Here is a 19,375-nt window from a genome sequence, read left to right on the forward strand (position 1 = left end):
CTGTTGGCAGCAAGTGAAACTACAGCTAGTAGCTTTCGAAGCATTTGCTTCGAGCGGGCATACTAGCACTGTATACCCTACATGTTCTTCATCTTCTAGACAGTAATTACAGTCACAGGCTCAGTAGCAAGCTGTTTACCGAACATATTTTGGCAGGCATGCAGACATAAAGAGATAGAGGATCTACCCAAAAGGTTATTCACCACAAATGTGACCTCGTACCTCTCCTTTTGCTGCGTTCTAATGACATTGGCTGAAGTGCAGTTAAGCAGAGATTAGCTGAGTTTGATGGTACTGGGTAGTGGAACCAAATTTAATTGAAAACAGTAGTTGCACGAGGTGAGTTGGATATAGGAAATAACCTGCATTGTGCAGTGGGATAGGGGGTGCGTTATATAATGGTGTATGGCTGCATTGTGTAGTGGGATAGGGATGCATTATAAAATGGTGCACGGCTGCATTGTGTAGTGACAGAGGGATGCATTATATACAGTAATGGTGCACAGCTGTATTGTGTAGTGACAGAGGGATGCATTATATAATTCATACCCTTCAACATGACCCATTCCATTAGGTACAAAATGCTTTGTTCCTGGACTTCCCTCTTAATTGATGATTGCCGTCACCTGTGTTGAACTAGTTCATTTATAATACAGGTGTCAACACAGGTGACGGCAATCAGATAATTAAGTGTAAAGTCCTGGAACAGAGCATTTTGTACCTAATGGAATGGGTCATGTTGGAGGGTATGATATAATGGTGCATGGTTGCATTATGTAGTGACAGAGGGATGCATTATATAATGGTGCATGGCTGCATTGTGTAGTGACAGAGGGATGCATTATATAATGGTGCAAGGCTGCCTTGTGTAGTGACAGAGGGATGCATTATATAATGGTGCAAGGCTGCATTGTGTAGTGTAATAGGGATGCATTATATAATAGTGCACGGCTGCATTGTGTAGTGACAGAGGGATGCATTATATAATGGTGCACGGCTGCATTGTGTAATGTGATAGGGATGCATTATATAATGTGCACGGCTGCATTGTGTAGTGACAGAGGGATGCATTGCATAATGGTGCACGGCTGCATTGTGTAGTGATAGAGTGATGCATTGAATAATCGTGCATGGCTGCACTGTGTAGTGTGATAGGGATCCAGTATATAATGGTGCACGGCTGTAAGTGAGTAGTGACTGAGGGATGCATTATATAATGGGTGCACGGCTGCATTTTGTAGTGACAGAGGGATGTGTTATATAGAGTAATGGCGCATGGCTGCATTGTGTAGTGTGATTGGGATGCATTATATACAGTAATGGTGCATGGCTGCATTGTGTAGTGATAGAGGGATGCATTATATAATGGTGAACGGCTGCATTTTGTAGTGACAGAGGGATGTGTCATATACAGTAATGGCGCATAGCTGCATTGTGTAGTGTGATAGGGATGCATTATATACAGTGTTTGTGCACGGCTGCATTGTTTAGTGACAGAGGGATGCATTATATAATGGTGAACGGCTGCATTGTGTAGTTGTGTCACGATCCTAAGCATGGCGATTCCCCAGATACGGCAATCTGTGAATCCCTGCCATATGACACCGTTACTGGACACCCAAGCGTGTGTCTATTTTAACAAGATTTTCCGCTTGCCACCAACCATAGTACCTTTTGGACCTAGTCCACGACAGCTCTGGTTCTGCCGACTCACAAAATTATGAATATTACAATAGCGCTCTGTCAATTTCTTCAGAGAGCTGGATTGACAACATATACCGGAGCTAAATTATGATTTTTAATGGTACATGTGTAGTTTCACGGCGCCGCTACTTCCGGGTTCTACGCTCACCACAAACTATCTAAAATAAACTAACTTAACTCCATGCCAACATGGATAATTCATACCCCCACTATCCATGTTGGCATGGAGTTGATTTTAGATAGCGAAGGCGCCGTGAAACTACACAAGTACCTTTTTAATTTAAGTGAAAACACTACAAGGCTTATTACAAGAAAAAGGTTACAATATATTTTGATTCAAGTTAAAAGTCACTGGTAAAAACAATTTCAGAGAAAGCAATGATAGGGAAAAAACAGGAGATAGCGGGTTGGAGTGCAATCTCTCCTGGTATTGGGACATCACAGGGACAGGTTTCTGACCTGTCTCATTACAAGGATAATGAACAACTTTCCTTGTGTCAGTCACGTATTTAAGATCTGCAAATTGCACTCACTCATAGCCCCCACCTCAGAAATCCCCCATGGGGTCTCCTAGCCATTGCTGCAGGGGCTGGATAATTATCTTTCTTTGAATCTGAGCAATTAGCTTTCAACAAACAAAACACTGACACATTGGGATCTGGTTTGTATAAGAGGGACCCCCCTTGGTGTCTCCCGATTCTTATTTCTGATTTCTAAGGAGATTACTTTCATGAAGTCTTCCTGGCCTGAGAAGACATTTACCAGACTTCCGTGCCTAAGATCACTTAATTAGGACAAGTTTGATAGAAGTAAAGGGGAAGGAGATACAGTAACATCTGCTTCTCTGCTTGATTTATCACAAGGGCTGGGGTAAGGGTGGTTGGAATAAACATCTCACCCACAATTTATTCATAACCATACAGGATAAATGCAGGTCACTTAACAATATTATCATGTACATTTAGGCCCATTCTAGCATCAGAATGGCATTTAATCATGACAAGTGGAATAGGGATGCATCATATAATGGTGCACGGCTGCATTGTATAGTGTGATAGGGATGCATTATATAATGGTGCATGGCTCTAAATGTGTAGTGACAGAGGGATGCATTATATAATGGGGCACAGCTGCATTGCGTAGTGATAGAGTGATGCATTATATAGTGTGCAAGGCTGCATTGTGTAGTCACAGTGTGATAGGGTTGCATTATATAATGGTGCACGGCTGTAATTGTGTAGTGACAGAGGTATGCATTATATAATGGTGCACAGTTGCACTTTGTAGTGACAGAGGGATGTATTATATACAGTAATGGTGCATGGCTGCATTGTGTGGTGTAATAGGAATTCATTATATAATGGTGCACAGCTGCATTATGTAGTGATAGAGGGATGCATTATATAATGTGCATGGCTGCACTGTGTAGTGCAGTGGTTCCCAAACTGTGTGCCGTGGCTCCCTGGGGTGCCTCGGGACACATGCAGGGTTGCCCTAGGATGGTGGTCCAGGACCAACTCAAATTATTAATAGTTAATTATTTATGAGCAAAACCAGTGCTGGTGGCTGCCAATCATAAAATGTGTACAAACAGAAGCAAATCCTGCCCTTTACCACATAACTGACCTAAGAATCGCATATAAACCGCATATTAACCCAGTCAAATTTAAAAAAAAATTGGCCTAGGGGTGCCGTGAAAAAATTCTGATACTCTAGGGTGCCGTGATTCAAAAAAGATTGGGAACCCCTGGTGTAGTGTGATAGGGTAGCATTATATAATGGTGCACGGCTGTAATTGTGTATTGACAGAGGGATGCATTATATAATGGTGCACAGCTGCATTTTGTAGTGACAGAGGGATGTGTTATATACAGTAATGGTGCATGGCTGCATTGTGTAGTGATAGATGGATGCATTATATAATGGTGCACGGCTGCATTTTGTAGTGACAGAGGGATGTGTTATATACAGTAATGGTGCATGGCTGCACTGTGTAGCGTGATAGGGTTGCATTATATAATGGTGCACGGCTGTAATTGTGTAGTGACAGAGGGATGCATTATATAATGGTGCACGGCTGCATTTTGTAGTGACAGAGGGATGTTTTATATACAGTAATGGTGCAAGGCTGCACTGTGTAGTGACAGAGGGATGCTTTATATATTGGTACACGGCTGCAGTGTATAGTGGGATAGGGATGCATTATATAATGATGCATGGCTGTATATGTGTAGTGACAGAGGGATGCATTATATAATGGAGCACGGCTGCATTGTGTAGTGATAGAGGGATGCATTATATAATGTGCATGGCTGCATTTTTTATAGTGACAGAGGGATGTATTATATACAGTAATGGTACATGGCTGCATTGTGTAGTGATAGAGGAATGTATTATATACAGTAATGGTGCATGGCTGCATTATGTAGTGACAGAGGGATGCATTATATAATGTGCATGGCTGCACTGTGTAGCGTGATAGGGTTGCATTATATAATGGTGCACGGCTGTAATTGTGTATTGACAGAGGGATGCATTATATAATGGTGCACGGCTGCATTTTGTAGTGACAGAGGGATGTGTTATATACAGTAATGGTGCATGGCTGCATTGTGTAGTGATAGATGGATGCATTATATAATGGTGCACGGCTGCATTTTGTAGTGACAGAGGGATGTGTTATATACAGTAATGGTGCATGGCTGCACTGTGTAGCGTGATAGGGTTGCATTATATAATGGTGCACGGCTGTAATTGTGTAGTGACAAAGGGATGCATTATATAATGGTGCACGGCTGCATTTTGTAGTGACAGAGGGATGTTTTATATACAGTAATGGTGCAAGGCTGCACTGTGTAGTGACAGAGGGATGCTTTATATATTGGTACACGGCTGCAGTGTATAGTGGGATAGGGATGCATTATATAATGATGCATGGCTGTATATGTGTAGTGACAGAGGGATGCATTATATAATGGAGCACGGCTGCATTGTGTAGTGATAGAGGGATGCATTATATAATGTGCATGGCTGCATTTTTTATAGTGACAGAGGGATGTATTATATACAGTAATGGTGCATGGCTGCATTGTGTAGTGATAGAGGAATGTATTATATACAGTAATGGTGCATGGCTGCATTATGTAGTGACAGAGGGATGCATTATATAATGGTGCATGGCTGCATTGTGTAGTGACAGAGGGATGCATTATATAATGGTGCATGGCTGCATTGTGTAGTGACAGAGGGATGCATTATATAATGGTGCAAGGCTGCATTGTGTAGTGAAATAGGGATGCATTATATAATGGTGCATGGCTGCATTGTGTAGTGACAGAGGGATGCATTATATAATGGTGCACGGCTGCATTGTGTAGTGACAGAGGGATGCATTATATTATGGTGCAAGGCTGCATTGTGTAGTGTAATAGGGATGCATTATATAATAGTGCACGGCTGCATTGTGTAGTGACAGAGGGATGCATTATATAATGGTGCACGGCTGCATTGACTAGTGACAGAGGGATGCATTATATTATGGTGCAAGGCTGCATTGTGTAGTGTAATAGGGATGCATTATATAATAGTGCACGGCTACATTGTGTAGTGACAGAGGGATGCATTATATAATGGTGCACGGCTGCATTGTGTAGTGACAGAGGGATGCATTATATAATGGTGCACGGCTGAATTGTGTAATGTGATAGGGATGCATTATATAATGTGCACGGCTGAAATTGTGTAGTGACAGAGGGATGCATTACATAATGTGCACGGCTGCATTGTGTAATGTGATAGGGATGCATTATATAATGTGTACGGCTGTAATTGTGTAGTGACAGAGGGATGCATTGTATAATGGTGCACGGCTGCACTGTGTAGTGTGATAGGGATCCATTATATAATGGTGCACGGCTGCATTGTTTAGTGACAGAGTGATGCATTATATAATGGTGCAAGGCTGCATTGTATAGTGTAATAGGGATGCATTATATAATACTGCATGGCTGCGTTGTGTAGTGACAGAGGGATGCATTATATAATGTGCACGGCTGCATTGTGTAATGTGATAAGGATGCATTATATAGTGTGTACGGCTGCATTGTGTAGTGATAGAGTGATGCATTGAATAATCGTGCATGGCTGCACTGTGTAGTGTGATAGGGATCCATTATATAATGGTGCACGGCTGTAAGTGAGTAGTGACTGAGAGATGCATTATATAATGGGTGCACGGCTGCATTTTGTAGTGACAGAGGGATGTGTTATATAGAGTAATGGAGCATGGCTGCATTGTGTAGTGTGATTGGGATGCATTATATACAGTATTTGTGCATGGCTGCATTGTTTACTGACAGAGGGATGCATTATATAATGGTGAACGGCTGCATTTTGTAGTGACAGAGGGATGTGTTATACTGTATACAGTAATGGCGCATGGCTGCATTGTGTAGTGTGATAGGGATGCATTATATACAGTGTTTGTGCACGTCTGCATTGTTTAGTGACAGAGGGATGCATTATATAATGGTGAACGGCTGCATTGTTTAATGTGATAGTGATGCATTATATAATGTGCACGGCTGAAATTGTGTAGTGAGAGAGGGATGCATTATATAATGTGCACGGCTGCATTGTGTAATGTGATAGGGATGCATTATATAGTGTGTACGGCTGTAATTGTGTAGTGACAGAGGGATGCATTGTATAATGGTGCACGGCTGCATTGTGTAGTGATAGAGTGATGCATTGTATAATGGTGCACGGCTGCACTGTGTAGTGTGATAGGGATCCAGTATATAATGGTGCACGGCTGTAAGTGAGTAGTGACTGAGGGATGCATTATATAATGGGTGCACGGCTGCATTTTGTAGTGACAGAGGGATGTGTTATATAGAGTAATGGCGCATGGCTGCATTGTGTTGTGTGATAGGGATGCATTATATACAGTGTTTGTGCATGGCTGCATTGTTTAGTGACAGAGGGATGCATTATATAATGGTGAACGGCTGCATTTTGTAATGACAGAGGGATGTGTTATATACAGTAATGGTGCATGGCTGCATTGTGTATTGTGATAGGGATGCATTATATACAGTGTTTGTGCACGGCTGCATTGTTTAGTGACAGAGGGATGCATTATATATTGGTGAACGGCTGCATTGTGTAGTTGTGTCACGATCCTAAGCATGGCGATTCCCCAGATACGGCAATCTGCGAATCCCTGCCATGTGACAGCGTTTCTGGACACCCAAGCGTGTGTCTATTTTAACAAGATTTTCCGCTTGCCACCAACCATAGTACCTTTTGGACCTAGTCCACGACAGCTCTGGTTCTGCCGACTCACAAAATTATGAATATTACAATAGCGCTCTGTCAATTTCTTCAGAGAGCTGGATTGACAACATATACCGGAGCTAAATTATGATTTTTAATGGTACATGTGTAGTTTCACGGCGCCGCTACTTCCGGGTTCTACGCTCACCACAAACTATCTAAAATAAACTAACTTAACTCCATGCCAACATGGATAGTTCATACCCCCACTATCCATGTTGGCATGGAGTTGATTTTAGATAGCGTGGCGAGCGTAGCGAGCTACCAAGCCAGCAGCGTGGGCGAGCGAAGGCGCCGTGAAACTACACAAGTACCTTTTTAATTTAAGTGAAAACACTACAAGGCTTATTACAAGAAAAAGGTTACAATATATTTTGATTCAATTTAAAAGTCACTGGTAAAAACAATTTCAGAGAAAGCAATGATAGGGAACAAACAGGAGATAGCGGGTTGGAGTGCAATCTCTCCTGGTATTGGGACATCACAGGGACAGGTTTCTGACCTGTCTCATTACAAGGATAATGAACAACTTTCCTTGTGTCAGTCACGTATTTAAGATCTGCAAATTGCACTCACTCATAGCCCCCACCTCAGAAATCCCCCATGGGGTCTCCTAGCCATTGCTGCAGGGGCTGGATAATTATCTTTTTTTGAATCTGAGAAATTAGCTTTCAACAAACAAAACACTGACACATAGGTAGTTGAGGGGGGATCTGGTTTGTATAAGAGGGACCCCCCTTGGTGTCTCCCGATTCTTATTTCTGATTTCTAAGGAAATTACTTTCATGATGTCTTCCTGGCCTGAGAAGACATTTACAAGACTTCCGTGCCTAAGATCACTTAGGCCCTTATTCTGGTTGGTGCGGTAATATCCGCGTGCGTTCGTGCCGCCGATGTTTTGTGTCTGCGCATGTGCAGAGGCGTCTCTGCGCATGTGCCAGCGGAGCGTACGGCCAAATCCCGCATGAAATGTGAACACTCCGAACAGGGGGTGGAGAGGGGCGTGAAGGGCTATTTGGGCTCATTACCATATGCATACGCCCCGCGTTTCATGGGCGTTCCCATGCAAATGCTGGGCGTACGTATGGTAATGCAGCCGTGACGCACGTGTAGGGGGCGGACATATGACATCGCCGGATGTCAGCTGCCCGCCCAGATCCCTGCTTTTGCACGGAAAAATGTCCGTGTGGTCTGAGGTTGCGGGAGCTGGTGGAGCACTCGGTCCTGCATTCGATGGTCTGCGACCATCGAATGATGGGGGAGGTTCCCTGGGATGGAGGAGGCGTATTCCATGAAAAATACACGTGCGGTCCGTTCGGCCAGCTTCTTACCGCGTACGGACGGAGTTGGCGATCCGTATGGAAGGCGGGGTTTCGCACGCACGGTCCTGGCCGCATATTCGGATCCGGCCGCACCGATCAGAATAAGGCCCTTAATTAGGACAAGTTTGATAGAAGTAAAGGGGAAGGAGATACAGTAACATCTGCTTCTCTGCTTGATTTATCACAAGGGCGGGGGTAAGGGTGGTTGGAATAACCATCTCACCCACAATTTCTTCATAACCATACAGGATAAATGCAGGTCACTTAACAATATTATCATGTACATTTAGGCCCATTCTAGCATCAGAATGGCATTTAATCATGACAAGTGGAATAGGGATGTGTTATATACAGTAATGGTGCACGGCTGCATTGTGTAGTGATAGAGGGATGCATTATATAATGTGCACAGCTGCACTGTGTAGTGACAGAGGGATGCATTATAAAATGGGGCACGGCTGTATTGTGTAGTGATAGAGGGATGCATTATATAGTGTGCAAGGCTGCATTGTGTAGTCACAGTGGCCCTTATTCTGATCGGTGCGGCCGGAGCCGAATATGCGGCCAGGACCGTGCGTGCGAAACCCCGCCTTCCATAGGGATCGCCAACTCCGTCCGTATGCGGTAAGAAGCTGGCCGAACGGACTGCACGTGTATTTTTCACGGAATACGCCTCCTCCATCTAAGGGAACCTCCCCCATCATTCGATGGTCGCAGACCATCGAATGCAGGACCGAGTGCTCCACCAGCTCCCGCAACCTCAGACCACACGGACATGTTTCCGTGCAAAAGCAGGGATCTGGGCGGGCAGCTGACATCCGGCGATGTCATATGTCCGCCCCCTACACGTGCGTCACGACTGCATTACCATACGTACGCCCAGCGTTTGCATGGGAACGCCCATGAAACGCGGGGCGTATGCATATGGTAATGAGCCCAAATAGCCCTTCACGCCCCTCTCCACCCCCTGTTCGGAGTGTTCACAGATCATGCGGGATTTGGCCGTACGCCCCGCTCGCACATGCGCAGAGACGCCTCTGCACATGCACAGACACAAAACATCGGCGGGCCGAACGCACGCGGATATATCCGCACCGATCAGAATAAGGGCCAGTGTGATAGGGTTGCATTATATAATGGTGCACGGCTGTAATTGTGTAGTGACAGAGGGATGCATTATATAATGGTGCACAGTTGCACTTTGTAGTGACAGAGGGATGTATTATATACAGTAATGGTGCATGGCTGCATTGTGTGGTGTAATAGGGATTCATTATATAATGGTGCACAGCTGCATTATGTAGTGATAGAGGGATGCATTATATACCGTATTTTTCGCACTATAAGACGCACTTTTTCTCCCCAAAAAAGTGGGAGGAAAAGTGTGTGCGTCTTATGGAGCGAATACTACAAATAAAGCGAACTCCTGGATGCTGCTGCTGCTGCATCAGCATCTCAGTAGCTGCAGCAGAGCCCGATACCCCCTCCGCTGGTAATTGTAAGCAGCTCACAGAGGTCTGGGCAGCGGGGGTCATTAAGTGTGCTGTGGGGTCCATTTGGTGAATGGGATATCATCGGCGGGGTCCCTGTGGGAGATGGAACTAGCAGGGACCCCGCCGATGATATCCCATTCACCGAACGAACTCCACAGCACACTTAATGATCCCCGCTGCCCGGACCTCTGTGAGCTGCTTAAAAAATACTGATCCCCCGTAGCCCACTCACACAAACGAAGCCTCAGCACCGGTACTGACTGTAACACACGGAGCTTCACAGCGTGGACGGCGCACGGTGACATCATCAACCGGTGCACACCGGGAGGTCGCCCGACGTAGTGTAATAGATTTCGGTGGGAGGACACAGAGATACCCCGGCAAATCGTTAACGGTGGGAAGCGGCACAGAGGGATCGACTGCACAGCGTGGGACCGTGCTAGGAGCCTGTCCGCTGAACTTGTCTGCTTGCTGAGGTATCACCAGGGGTTCTGTGCCCTGTTCATTGTTACTCTGCTTCATTGCCTGGTGGGCCACAGCTCAGAGACCCTTTCCCAACCAACCACTTGGTTAAGAGGATTATTCTAAAAGTGCATGCTTGCTTATGTTTGTTTTTCACAATAAATGTACCCCTTTATTCACTATATACACTGTCTTATGCCTATATGTTAGTAAATCTAGTGACCACTAGCCATATTGTCATTTACATTGTACCAGGGGAGGGGGGGAGTGGGCATTACACTATTTGGTTCAGGATATTTTTTTTTCCTGTTTTCCTCCTCTAAACCTAGGTGCGTCTTATGGTCAGGTGCGTCTTATAGTGCGAAAAATACGGTAATGTGCATGGCTGCACTGTGTAGTGCAGTGGTTCCCAAACTGTGTGCCGTGGCTCCCTGGGGTGCCTCGGGACACATGCAGGGGTGCCCTAGGTTGGTGGTCCAGGACCAACTCAAATTATTAATAGTTAATTATTTATGAGCAAAACAGTGCTGGTGGCTGCCAATCATAAAATGTGTACAAACAGAAGCAAATCCTGCCCTTTACCACATAACTGACCTAAGAATCGCATATAAACCGCATATAAACCCAGTCAAATTTAAAAAACAATTGGCCTAGGGGTGCCGTGAAAAAATTCTGATACTCTAGGGTGACGTGATTCAAAAAAGATTGGGAACCCCTGGTGTAGTGTGATAGGGTAGCATTATATAATGGTGCACGGCTGTAATTGTGTATTGACAGAGGGATGCATTATATAATGATGCACGGCTGCATTTTGTAGTGACAGAGGGATGTGTTATATACAGTAATGGTGCAAGGCTGCACTGTGTAGTGACAGAGGGATGCTTTATATAATGGTGCACGGCTGCATTGTGTAGTGATAGAGGGATGTATTATATATAGTAATGGTGCATGGCTGCATTGTGTAGTGTAATAGGGATTCATTATATAATGGTGCACAGCTGCATTATGTAGTGATAGAGGGATGCATTATATAATGGTGCACGGCTGCATTTTGTAGTGACAGAGGGATGTTTTATATACAGTAATGGTGCAAGGCTGCACTGTGTAGTGACAGAGGGATGCTTTATAAAATGGTACACGGCTGCAGTGTGTAGTGGGATAGGGATGCATTATATAATGGTGCATGGCTGTATATGTGTAGTGACAGAGGGATGCATTATATAATAGTGCACGGCTGTATATGTGTAGTGACAGAGGGATGCATTATATAATGGTGCACGGCTGCATTGTGTAGTGATAGAGGGATGCATTATATAATGTGCATGGCTGCATTTTTTATAGTGACAGAAGGATGTATTATATACAGTAATGGTGCATGGCTGCATTGTGTAGTGATAGAGGGATGTATTATATACAGTAATAGAGACCCAGCGGATGGTGGCTTGTGCATCTGGCCCAAGAAATGGGTACCATGAGACTGTCATGTTAGACCCCTCAGAAGGGCTATATAAGAGTTGTCAAAACAGGCGGCAGGCTTTCCTCCCTGAGCCAGCCAACACCGCTGTAAACGACAGCTCAGCAGAGAGTATAGGTTGGGAAGGAGTCCAGGTCCTGTTCAGTATTAAGGGCCAAAGAAAGAGGCTGATACCGCTCATGGAAAAGGGTGCTACTTTGTCTCTATGTTTCCCCCACCACTGCAGCTGTAAACTTGCTGGCCAGCCAGATCTGACAATCGATCTACAGATCGATTGTCAGATCTGGCTGGTTCACACAAAAACCTGGTAATATCTGAATGCGGCTCCTCCTCCCGAATACCGCTATTGGCCACTTAGCGGCTCCTGATTGACCCTGAATCCCTGCCCAGGATGACCAGGCAGGGGGTTAATGGTTTGGCCGGGGGGACTTGAATAAAAAGTCTCCCCCCGGCTGTGGCATTACCCTGATGGCTGATTGGGCCTGATGCTGGTTCATAAAATACGTGGGACCCCTAGTTGTTTTGTCTCCCATATTTTGGAGACCAGGACAGGCCCTTGGGCCTGGTGCTGGTTTTAAAAAATACAGGGAACCCCTATTTGGCTTCCCTGATTTTTTTAAACCAGGACCGGCTCTTTGAGCCTGGGGCTGGTTATGGCCAATTATTATGGTATTTTTTCATTTTTTCTATTTTTTTTTACACTGCAGCCTACACGGATCTGACTGATCTGTGCAGTCTGCTGACTCGTATTTTTTAGCATACATACGGCCGCTAAATGCGAATTCGTATGGCCCAGCATATGAATGAATACGCCATCGGCCAAATACGAATTCGTAAACAGGGCAGCTTAAAAAATCTACCCTACTTACAATTCGTATTCGTACCAATGACCGGCCGTTAGCGGTCATTTGCATTCGTATTAAGAATACGAATAAGAGTTGTATTCGTATTCTTAGTAAATTTCCCCCTATGAAATTTACTAAGCTAAATACACATAAAATATGCGTATTCATATTAAAAAATATGCCTATTTTATGCGTATTGGTATTTTCGGCATTTAAAACCGCAATTCGTATTCATGTTCATGGCACATTCGTATTCGTATTTACAAATACCAATGTATACGCCATCAATAGAATATGAATAGGAATCACCATTCAGTTGAATGGTGATTTTTAATTTAATAACCGGCCGTAGGCAAGATACGGTCTGTAATTGCCATGAAAATACACCTCATTTTCCAGGTGTATTTAGTTGAAGCCTGCATGGATCAATTAGAATTCAATGGGGGGACGAATTAGTGACTTTTTTGGCTAGTAGAAAAAATGGCACGTAATTGAATACCCCCCTTAGAGGGGGCTGATCGTCAGTCAGATAAAAGGGAATAGAGCAAGCTGAGGTGATGTGGGAAGATGTGAATAAGGTAGCGTAAGGGGTATCATTATTGGCCCATGGCATGGTACTAGTGCAATATTGGTAGATACAGATGTGTCCTCATACACTATTGTCTCTACATCCACATGTGCAACCTGATATGTGGGGAATTATCATATAACCAGAATATATACTGCGTACCCATGTTTAATATTCTATTATGCAATATTCAAGTGCAGACCAATGCTCCCATTTCTCGGTACCATACCAGAAAAGTCCTTCTATATTCACACACTGAAAGTTCCACTTATTGCTTGTAGTCTGCTGGGCTATAAAAGGGCGTCTGGTCCGTTACGTACCAGTAGAATGGACTCGCCGGCAAGCTGAGCAGTCACAGAATATATAAAATGTACCGTAGGGTAACATGATGCCATACTGTATGCTACAGCTACAGACTAGAGGCTAGAGGTAATGTTGGGGTTTCACTGTCTCCACAGAACACTTTCATGGTCTCATGTGTATACTATATGAATGTGTGTTTTCTGTGGCAGGTGGAAACATGGAGTGGAACAGCACCCTCGTCCTCTTATTTGTCTTCTGTCTATCCTATGTCATCCTGAGCTTTCTGAAGTTATATAAGGAGAAAGCATCACTTCCCCCTGGACCCATGCCTCTACCATTCATCGGGAACCTTCTACAGATTGACACAAATGACATTGTCAGCTCACTTATGCAGGTGAGGAACACTCAGGACCTTATTCTGTTCACACATTTCCACGAGGGAGCAATGTTTTCGTAGTGGGCATGCGCATTTCTGCGCATGTGCATTTCAGAGCATGTGCATTTATGCACGTGTGCATACGCTGGGTGTGAAAGGGTACAGCGAACTACAAGTTTGCTGTTCCGTTCACACCCACCAGTGCGGATGGGGGTGTGAGTCTGCTGCGAGGGGACGGGCCAATGGGAATGCCCATCGTTTATTGGGTGTTCCCATGGATATTAGGCAGTGACGCAGCTGCCGGGGGCCGGCAGCTGACATCACCGGATGTCAGCTGCCTGCCCTCTTCTCGTCGGCAGCTGTGTGAGTGGCGGGCGGCATTGCGTGTGAATCAGAATAAGGTCCTAAATGTAGAGAACACTAGTGTGCTCACAGAACATGGCAATAAGGTGTTTTAAACAATATTTAAAGTAATATATTATTTACACACACGTCATTTCTATATATAATACTGTGATAAGGAAACACTCACACTGGATCAGATGAAGTCTCGGGGTTTATTTTTGTAGCAGGTAAACAGCATACCAGGTAATCAGCAGTGCAAGATTGGTTGCAGCATACAGGTGTACATATCTGGGTTTAGGGGGGGCTCTCAGAGTCAGTACCCCTGGTCCCCCCTCTCTGAAAGGGCCTGCTGTAAGATGCCACAGATCGGAACTCTGTTCCGATCCGTGGCACTGCTCTCCCCAGGCATACTCAGCCGCCAACGCTGCTTAGCCAGCACAGGATGTGATGGCTGATTTCCTGCCCGTCACATCAGCATGTGCTTTTTATGTAGTTGTAAAAAAAAACTAAGCAGTACAATAAACAATAAATGATTTTATTTGTATTTTTTTACAGCTTTGTTTGCCGGGTTGCTCTCATAGGCTTGTGGGTCCAGGGGGTCAACCTGCACCCATTTCTTCAATACCAAGCCCTCGAGAATACTATATGAGCGGCTGAAGCCCTGCACAGTGGGCATTTTCCTGGCATTTTGCACCTGTGGCATAACTATTAATTAAATAAACGCCTCCCTGCCCCCCAAAAAATCTAACACCCCCACCCCCCCCCCTACATTCATTGCAATTTTTTATACCTACATGCTCATTGTCAGTCGTTGCATGTTCATTGCCAGGGGGTTGTATGCTCTTTTCTAATGGTTTCTATGCTCGTTCCAAGACTATTTCATGCACTGCCATCCACTAGGGCATGGAGGGAGACTATAATAGGGTGCCAAGCATAGCGAGGCACAGAGTCCAAAGCATGGCGAGCACACACTGTGTCAAAAAAAAGGACAAAAAAAGTGAAAAACCTATGTGAACATGTTAACTGTCGACCTTTCCAAGGTCGACAGTTAACATGTCAAGGTCGACCCAATACTTGAGTCGACCTTTTGACCCTGTCAAACTTTTTTGTGTGTTGACCTAAGACCTGTCAATCTTCAGTGGTCGACATAATTCATGTCGACCTTAGTTTGGTGGATCTAATGACCCTGTGCAATGTGTCTATAAGGAATGATTGTAGCAACATCTGTTTAGATCTGGGGTAGCCAACCCTAGTCTTCGAGAGCTACCAACAGTGCATGTTTTGCAGGTCTCCTCACAGAGGCCCTTATTCTGGTTGGTGCGGATATTCCCGCATTCTTACGGAGCGGTCCGCACGCCACGGTGTTTTGCTGCATGCGGCCATCGTCCGTAGAAACGCCCACGTGTCCTCCGCATTCGGACGGACTCACTCTTTAAGAACAGGGCGTGTTTACGGACGACATACAAACCATGCGTGTGCGGGAGAAACACTCCGATTCTGCACGGTATTACAGAGTATTACAGAGTATGCTCGGAAATACCGCATCCGAACGGGAGCCAAGCGGTGCTACCGCCCGTAAGCGGAGTATTTACGCCAAACAACCCACTATGAAGTATCTTCTGCAATACATCACATGACCCACTTATTCAATTACCTATCCTCATAAAAAACAGCTTATTTGGAATTGGAATCAATTAGATGCCAATATATCCTTACAAGCATGCCTAACACATGCATTGCACACATTAACCCTTACAGCAATTGAAGTGCAATGGTTTCAATTAAAGCACTGACAAGCGTCCTATTAGTGAGTAATGAGTAAAGGAGTAGATTCTATTGGGTTCAGGTGTTAATGCTTGTAGTCATTAGGCGTACGTTCGCCTCCCGCATGAACGAGTGGTGTCCGCAAAGCAATAGTACACTTGTGGACACCGCACATTTCTGCCCTTTTTCATCGCGTGCATTCGGAGTGGTATCCGAATGTACGCCCCCCAACATAAGTGTACTCCCCCGTGTCCGCCCATGTTTCCGCCCCGTTTTGCCCACTTTGAAACTACGCCCATGTGCCATTCCGCATGACGCCCATAATACGCCCAGATTTCCCGACTGATTGCGGGGAACAGTTTTGGACGGGATTTGGCCGAACTGGTACGGAGTCTAGGCGTGGCACATGCGCGTTGCGTTCTCCACGCATGCGCAGACGCCGAAAAGACGCGATCCGTAAGAATGCGGTAAAGTCCGCGTCAATCAGAATAAGGGCCAGAATCACAAGTGAGCTCATTAGCTCCATCTGTGGATCTTTTAAAATGTGTCGGTAATTAATGAGTGCAGCTGGAAAATCTGAACTGTTGGTAGCTCTCGAGGGCTAGGGTTGGCTACCACTGGTCTAGATAGACAGTCAGTAGGTCAAAAGGTTGACGTGGTCAAAATGTCGACAATCAAAAGGTCGACATAAGTTTTTATTTTTTAAATGTTGGTGTCAATGTTGACAGCTGACAACATGGACCATCGATTAGTGTTACGATGCACTCAAAAATGCTTTGGGCATGGTGCCTTACCATACTCAGCACACTATTATTTTCTCCCTTGATGCCGACATGGATGGGGTAGTATGAAAAAGTCCAAAAAATTGTAAAAACAAGTTCGGTAAAAAAATCATGTCGACCTTTTGACACTGTCGACCTATTGACTGTCTATCTAGGCACTGTAGTTTATTCTCTCTCTCTCTCTCCTCAACCTACAGTATTTTTCCAGAAACATAGGGCCTTATTCTAGTTCACTCTTAAAGGCAAATTCTTTCTCAAATGGACAAAACCATGTGCACTGCAGGTGGGGCAGATGTAATGTGCAGAGAGAGTTAGATTTGGGTGGGGTTTTTCTTCAAAGTCAGATCTATATTGCACTGTAGAAATAAAGCAGCCAGTATTTTTCCTGCACCAAAACAAAATAACTCACCCAAATCGAATTCTATCTGCACCTGTTACATCTGCCCCCCTGCAGTGCACATGGTTTTGTCCATCTGAGAAGGAATTTGCCTCTAAGAGTGAACTAGAATAAGAGCCATAGTACTGTTTTTGTTTGTGTACCTCAGTGGATAATATCTTGTTGAAGGAGAACATTCTACGTTAGTAATCATTAACTAAAGATCCTCTGACAATATAATTTTCACGAATCCCTCTGACGGAGCCAAGCCTAGTCTTACAACAGCCCTGGTTTACAGACAACCTTCCTTATTGTAACCTCCTGTGGTAGTGCAAATGATTGTCCTTCAGTACGGATGCTCTCAATAAATGTTGGGTTGAGACCATAATTGTTCTGAATAAAATATTATGTAATGCTTTAGAGTTCTTTGGTGCACAACATGTTAAGGTTTATAATGATAGAAAGTAAAATCTGATTAGCTGGACAACATCCCATCTTCAATAGAACTCCCATCTTAGTAAATGTACCCCTCTGTGTCAACCCCCATCTGTCTGCCCCCTCCCTTTTAATATATAAGCTCTCACAAGCAGGGCCCTCTACTCTCATATGATATTCCATCTTCAGACCCGTTTCCGACATAGACGCTCATGCGCATGTAGAATCCTCCGGAGCAAACGCCTTCACCGAGTTTCACACTCGCCAGGGCATCACAAAATGAGTGACAGGCTGTGGCAGTTCTTGGGGTCCACCCAGTGTTTCATGTCATACACACAAAATCAGTGGGCGCACCCATGGAAACACTGGACAGACACCTGTGAATCCCAATAATTGGAATAGCTCATGGTTGCTGCACCACACTGACTGTTCAAAAATAGAAAAAAGTAGTGTGTGTGCATGGTGCGCAACCAATCAGCAGCTGACACGGGGTTGTCAGACCTCAAGGGGTGAAGAGGATAAAAAAGCAAGAAGTGTCAGCGCTGGCTATACCAATGAATGGATCAGACGGTTCTCAAAAGTATAACAAATTTAATAATACAGTATAATATACAATAAAACATAAAAAATAGGATTAAAAATGTGTGAAGCAAATAGACTGAATGTCCAATAATTTCTTTAAAAAGAATATCACCGGGATATTTGGATATATAGGCACTTATTGACTGACATATATGTTACCATCCTGGGTGGTCTGGTTGGTAGATGAATCCAGACTGGTGATCGATTGTATCCTTAGGTGTCCTATAATTTCAAGGACTCACGGTTCCCACTTGTATTGATTGCCTCTTGTTTTGCTGGAAGAATTAGGGATCGTGCTGTTATCCCAATAAGATAGGTCCAGTATTGATTGAGGAGTATCTGTGGGTGGATCGGACAAGTCACCAAATGGTCAGAGATGGAGTCAGTCGGCCAGGTATTGTGCAGCTCAACGCGTTTCCCCGGAAGGTTTGTGCATCCGGCTTCTTCAGGAGCAAGTGTCCAAATGAGAGCTCAGGGCTCATATATATACCAGAGGACTTAATTGTCTAATTGATTCACCTTGTTCATTCAGATTATTCCCGATTTGGCAAAATAAAATGTCACCAGCAATCTATTCGTCCTGACTCACCTGCTGCTGCTGCTGTTGTTGCTGGTGCGAACCGGACTCCTCACTGACAGCTGCTACTGCTACCGGCTCCTCCGCTTTGTTGTTCCTCCTCCCTGGCTGTCAGGCTAATGACAGCCAGGGAGGAGGAACAACAAAGCGGAGGAGCCGGTAGCAGTAGCAGCTGTCAGTGAGGAGTCCGGTTCGCGCCAGCAACAACAGCAGTAGCAGGTGAGTCAGGACGAATAGATTGCTGGTGACATTTTATTTTGCCAAATCGGGAATAATCTGAATGAACAAGGTGAATCAATTAGACAATTAAGTCCTCTGGTATATATATGAGCCCTGAGCTCTCATTTGAACACTTGCTCCTGAAGAAGCCGGATGCACAAACCTTCCGGGGAAACGCGTTGAGCTGCACAATACCTGGCCGACTGACTCCATCTCTGACCATTTGGTGACTTGTCCGATCCACCCACAGATACTCCTCAATCAATACTGGACCTATCTTATTGGGATAACAGCACGATCCCTAATTCTTCCAGCAAAACAAGAGGCAATCAATACAAGTGGGAACCGTGAGTCCTTGAAATTATAGGACACCTAAGGACACAATCGATCACCAGTCTGGATTCATCTACC

The 19,375-nt window shown here is 44.7% G+C and overlaps 1 protein-coding gene across 1 annotated transcript in view; it reads left to right on the top strand.

Moving 5' to 3' along the window:
• The first annotated feature begins 215 nt into the window (after positions 1 to 215).
• The window catches only part of LOC146035964 (cytochrome P450 2F3-like), a 44,900-nt gene continuing 25,740 nt past the window's right edge, over positions 216 to 19,375 (top strand). The window contains exons 1-2 of the mRNA XM_083159692.1: positions 216 to 339; positions 13,718 to 13,902. Of these exons, the coding sequence (XP_083015818.1) occupies positions 13,726 to 13,902 (177 nt within the window). The 5' untranslated portion in view covers positions 216 to 339; positions 13,718 to 13,725. The remainder of the gene's footprint in view (positions 340 to 13,717; positions 13,903 to 19,375) is intronic.

Source organism: Crinia signifera, chromosome 9 (genome assembly GCF_055691185.1).
Source record: "Crinia signifera chromosome 9, ASM5569118v1, whole genome shotgun sequence".
Lineage (NCBI taxonomy): Eukaryota > Metazoa > Chordata > Amphibia > Anura > Myobatrachidae > Crinia > Crinia signifera.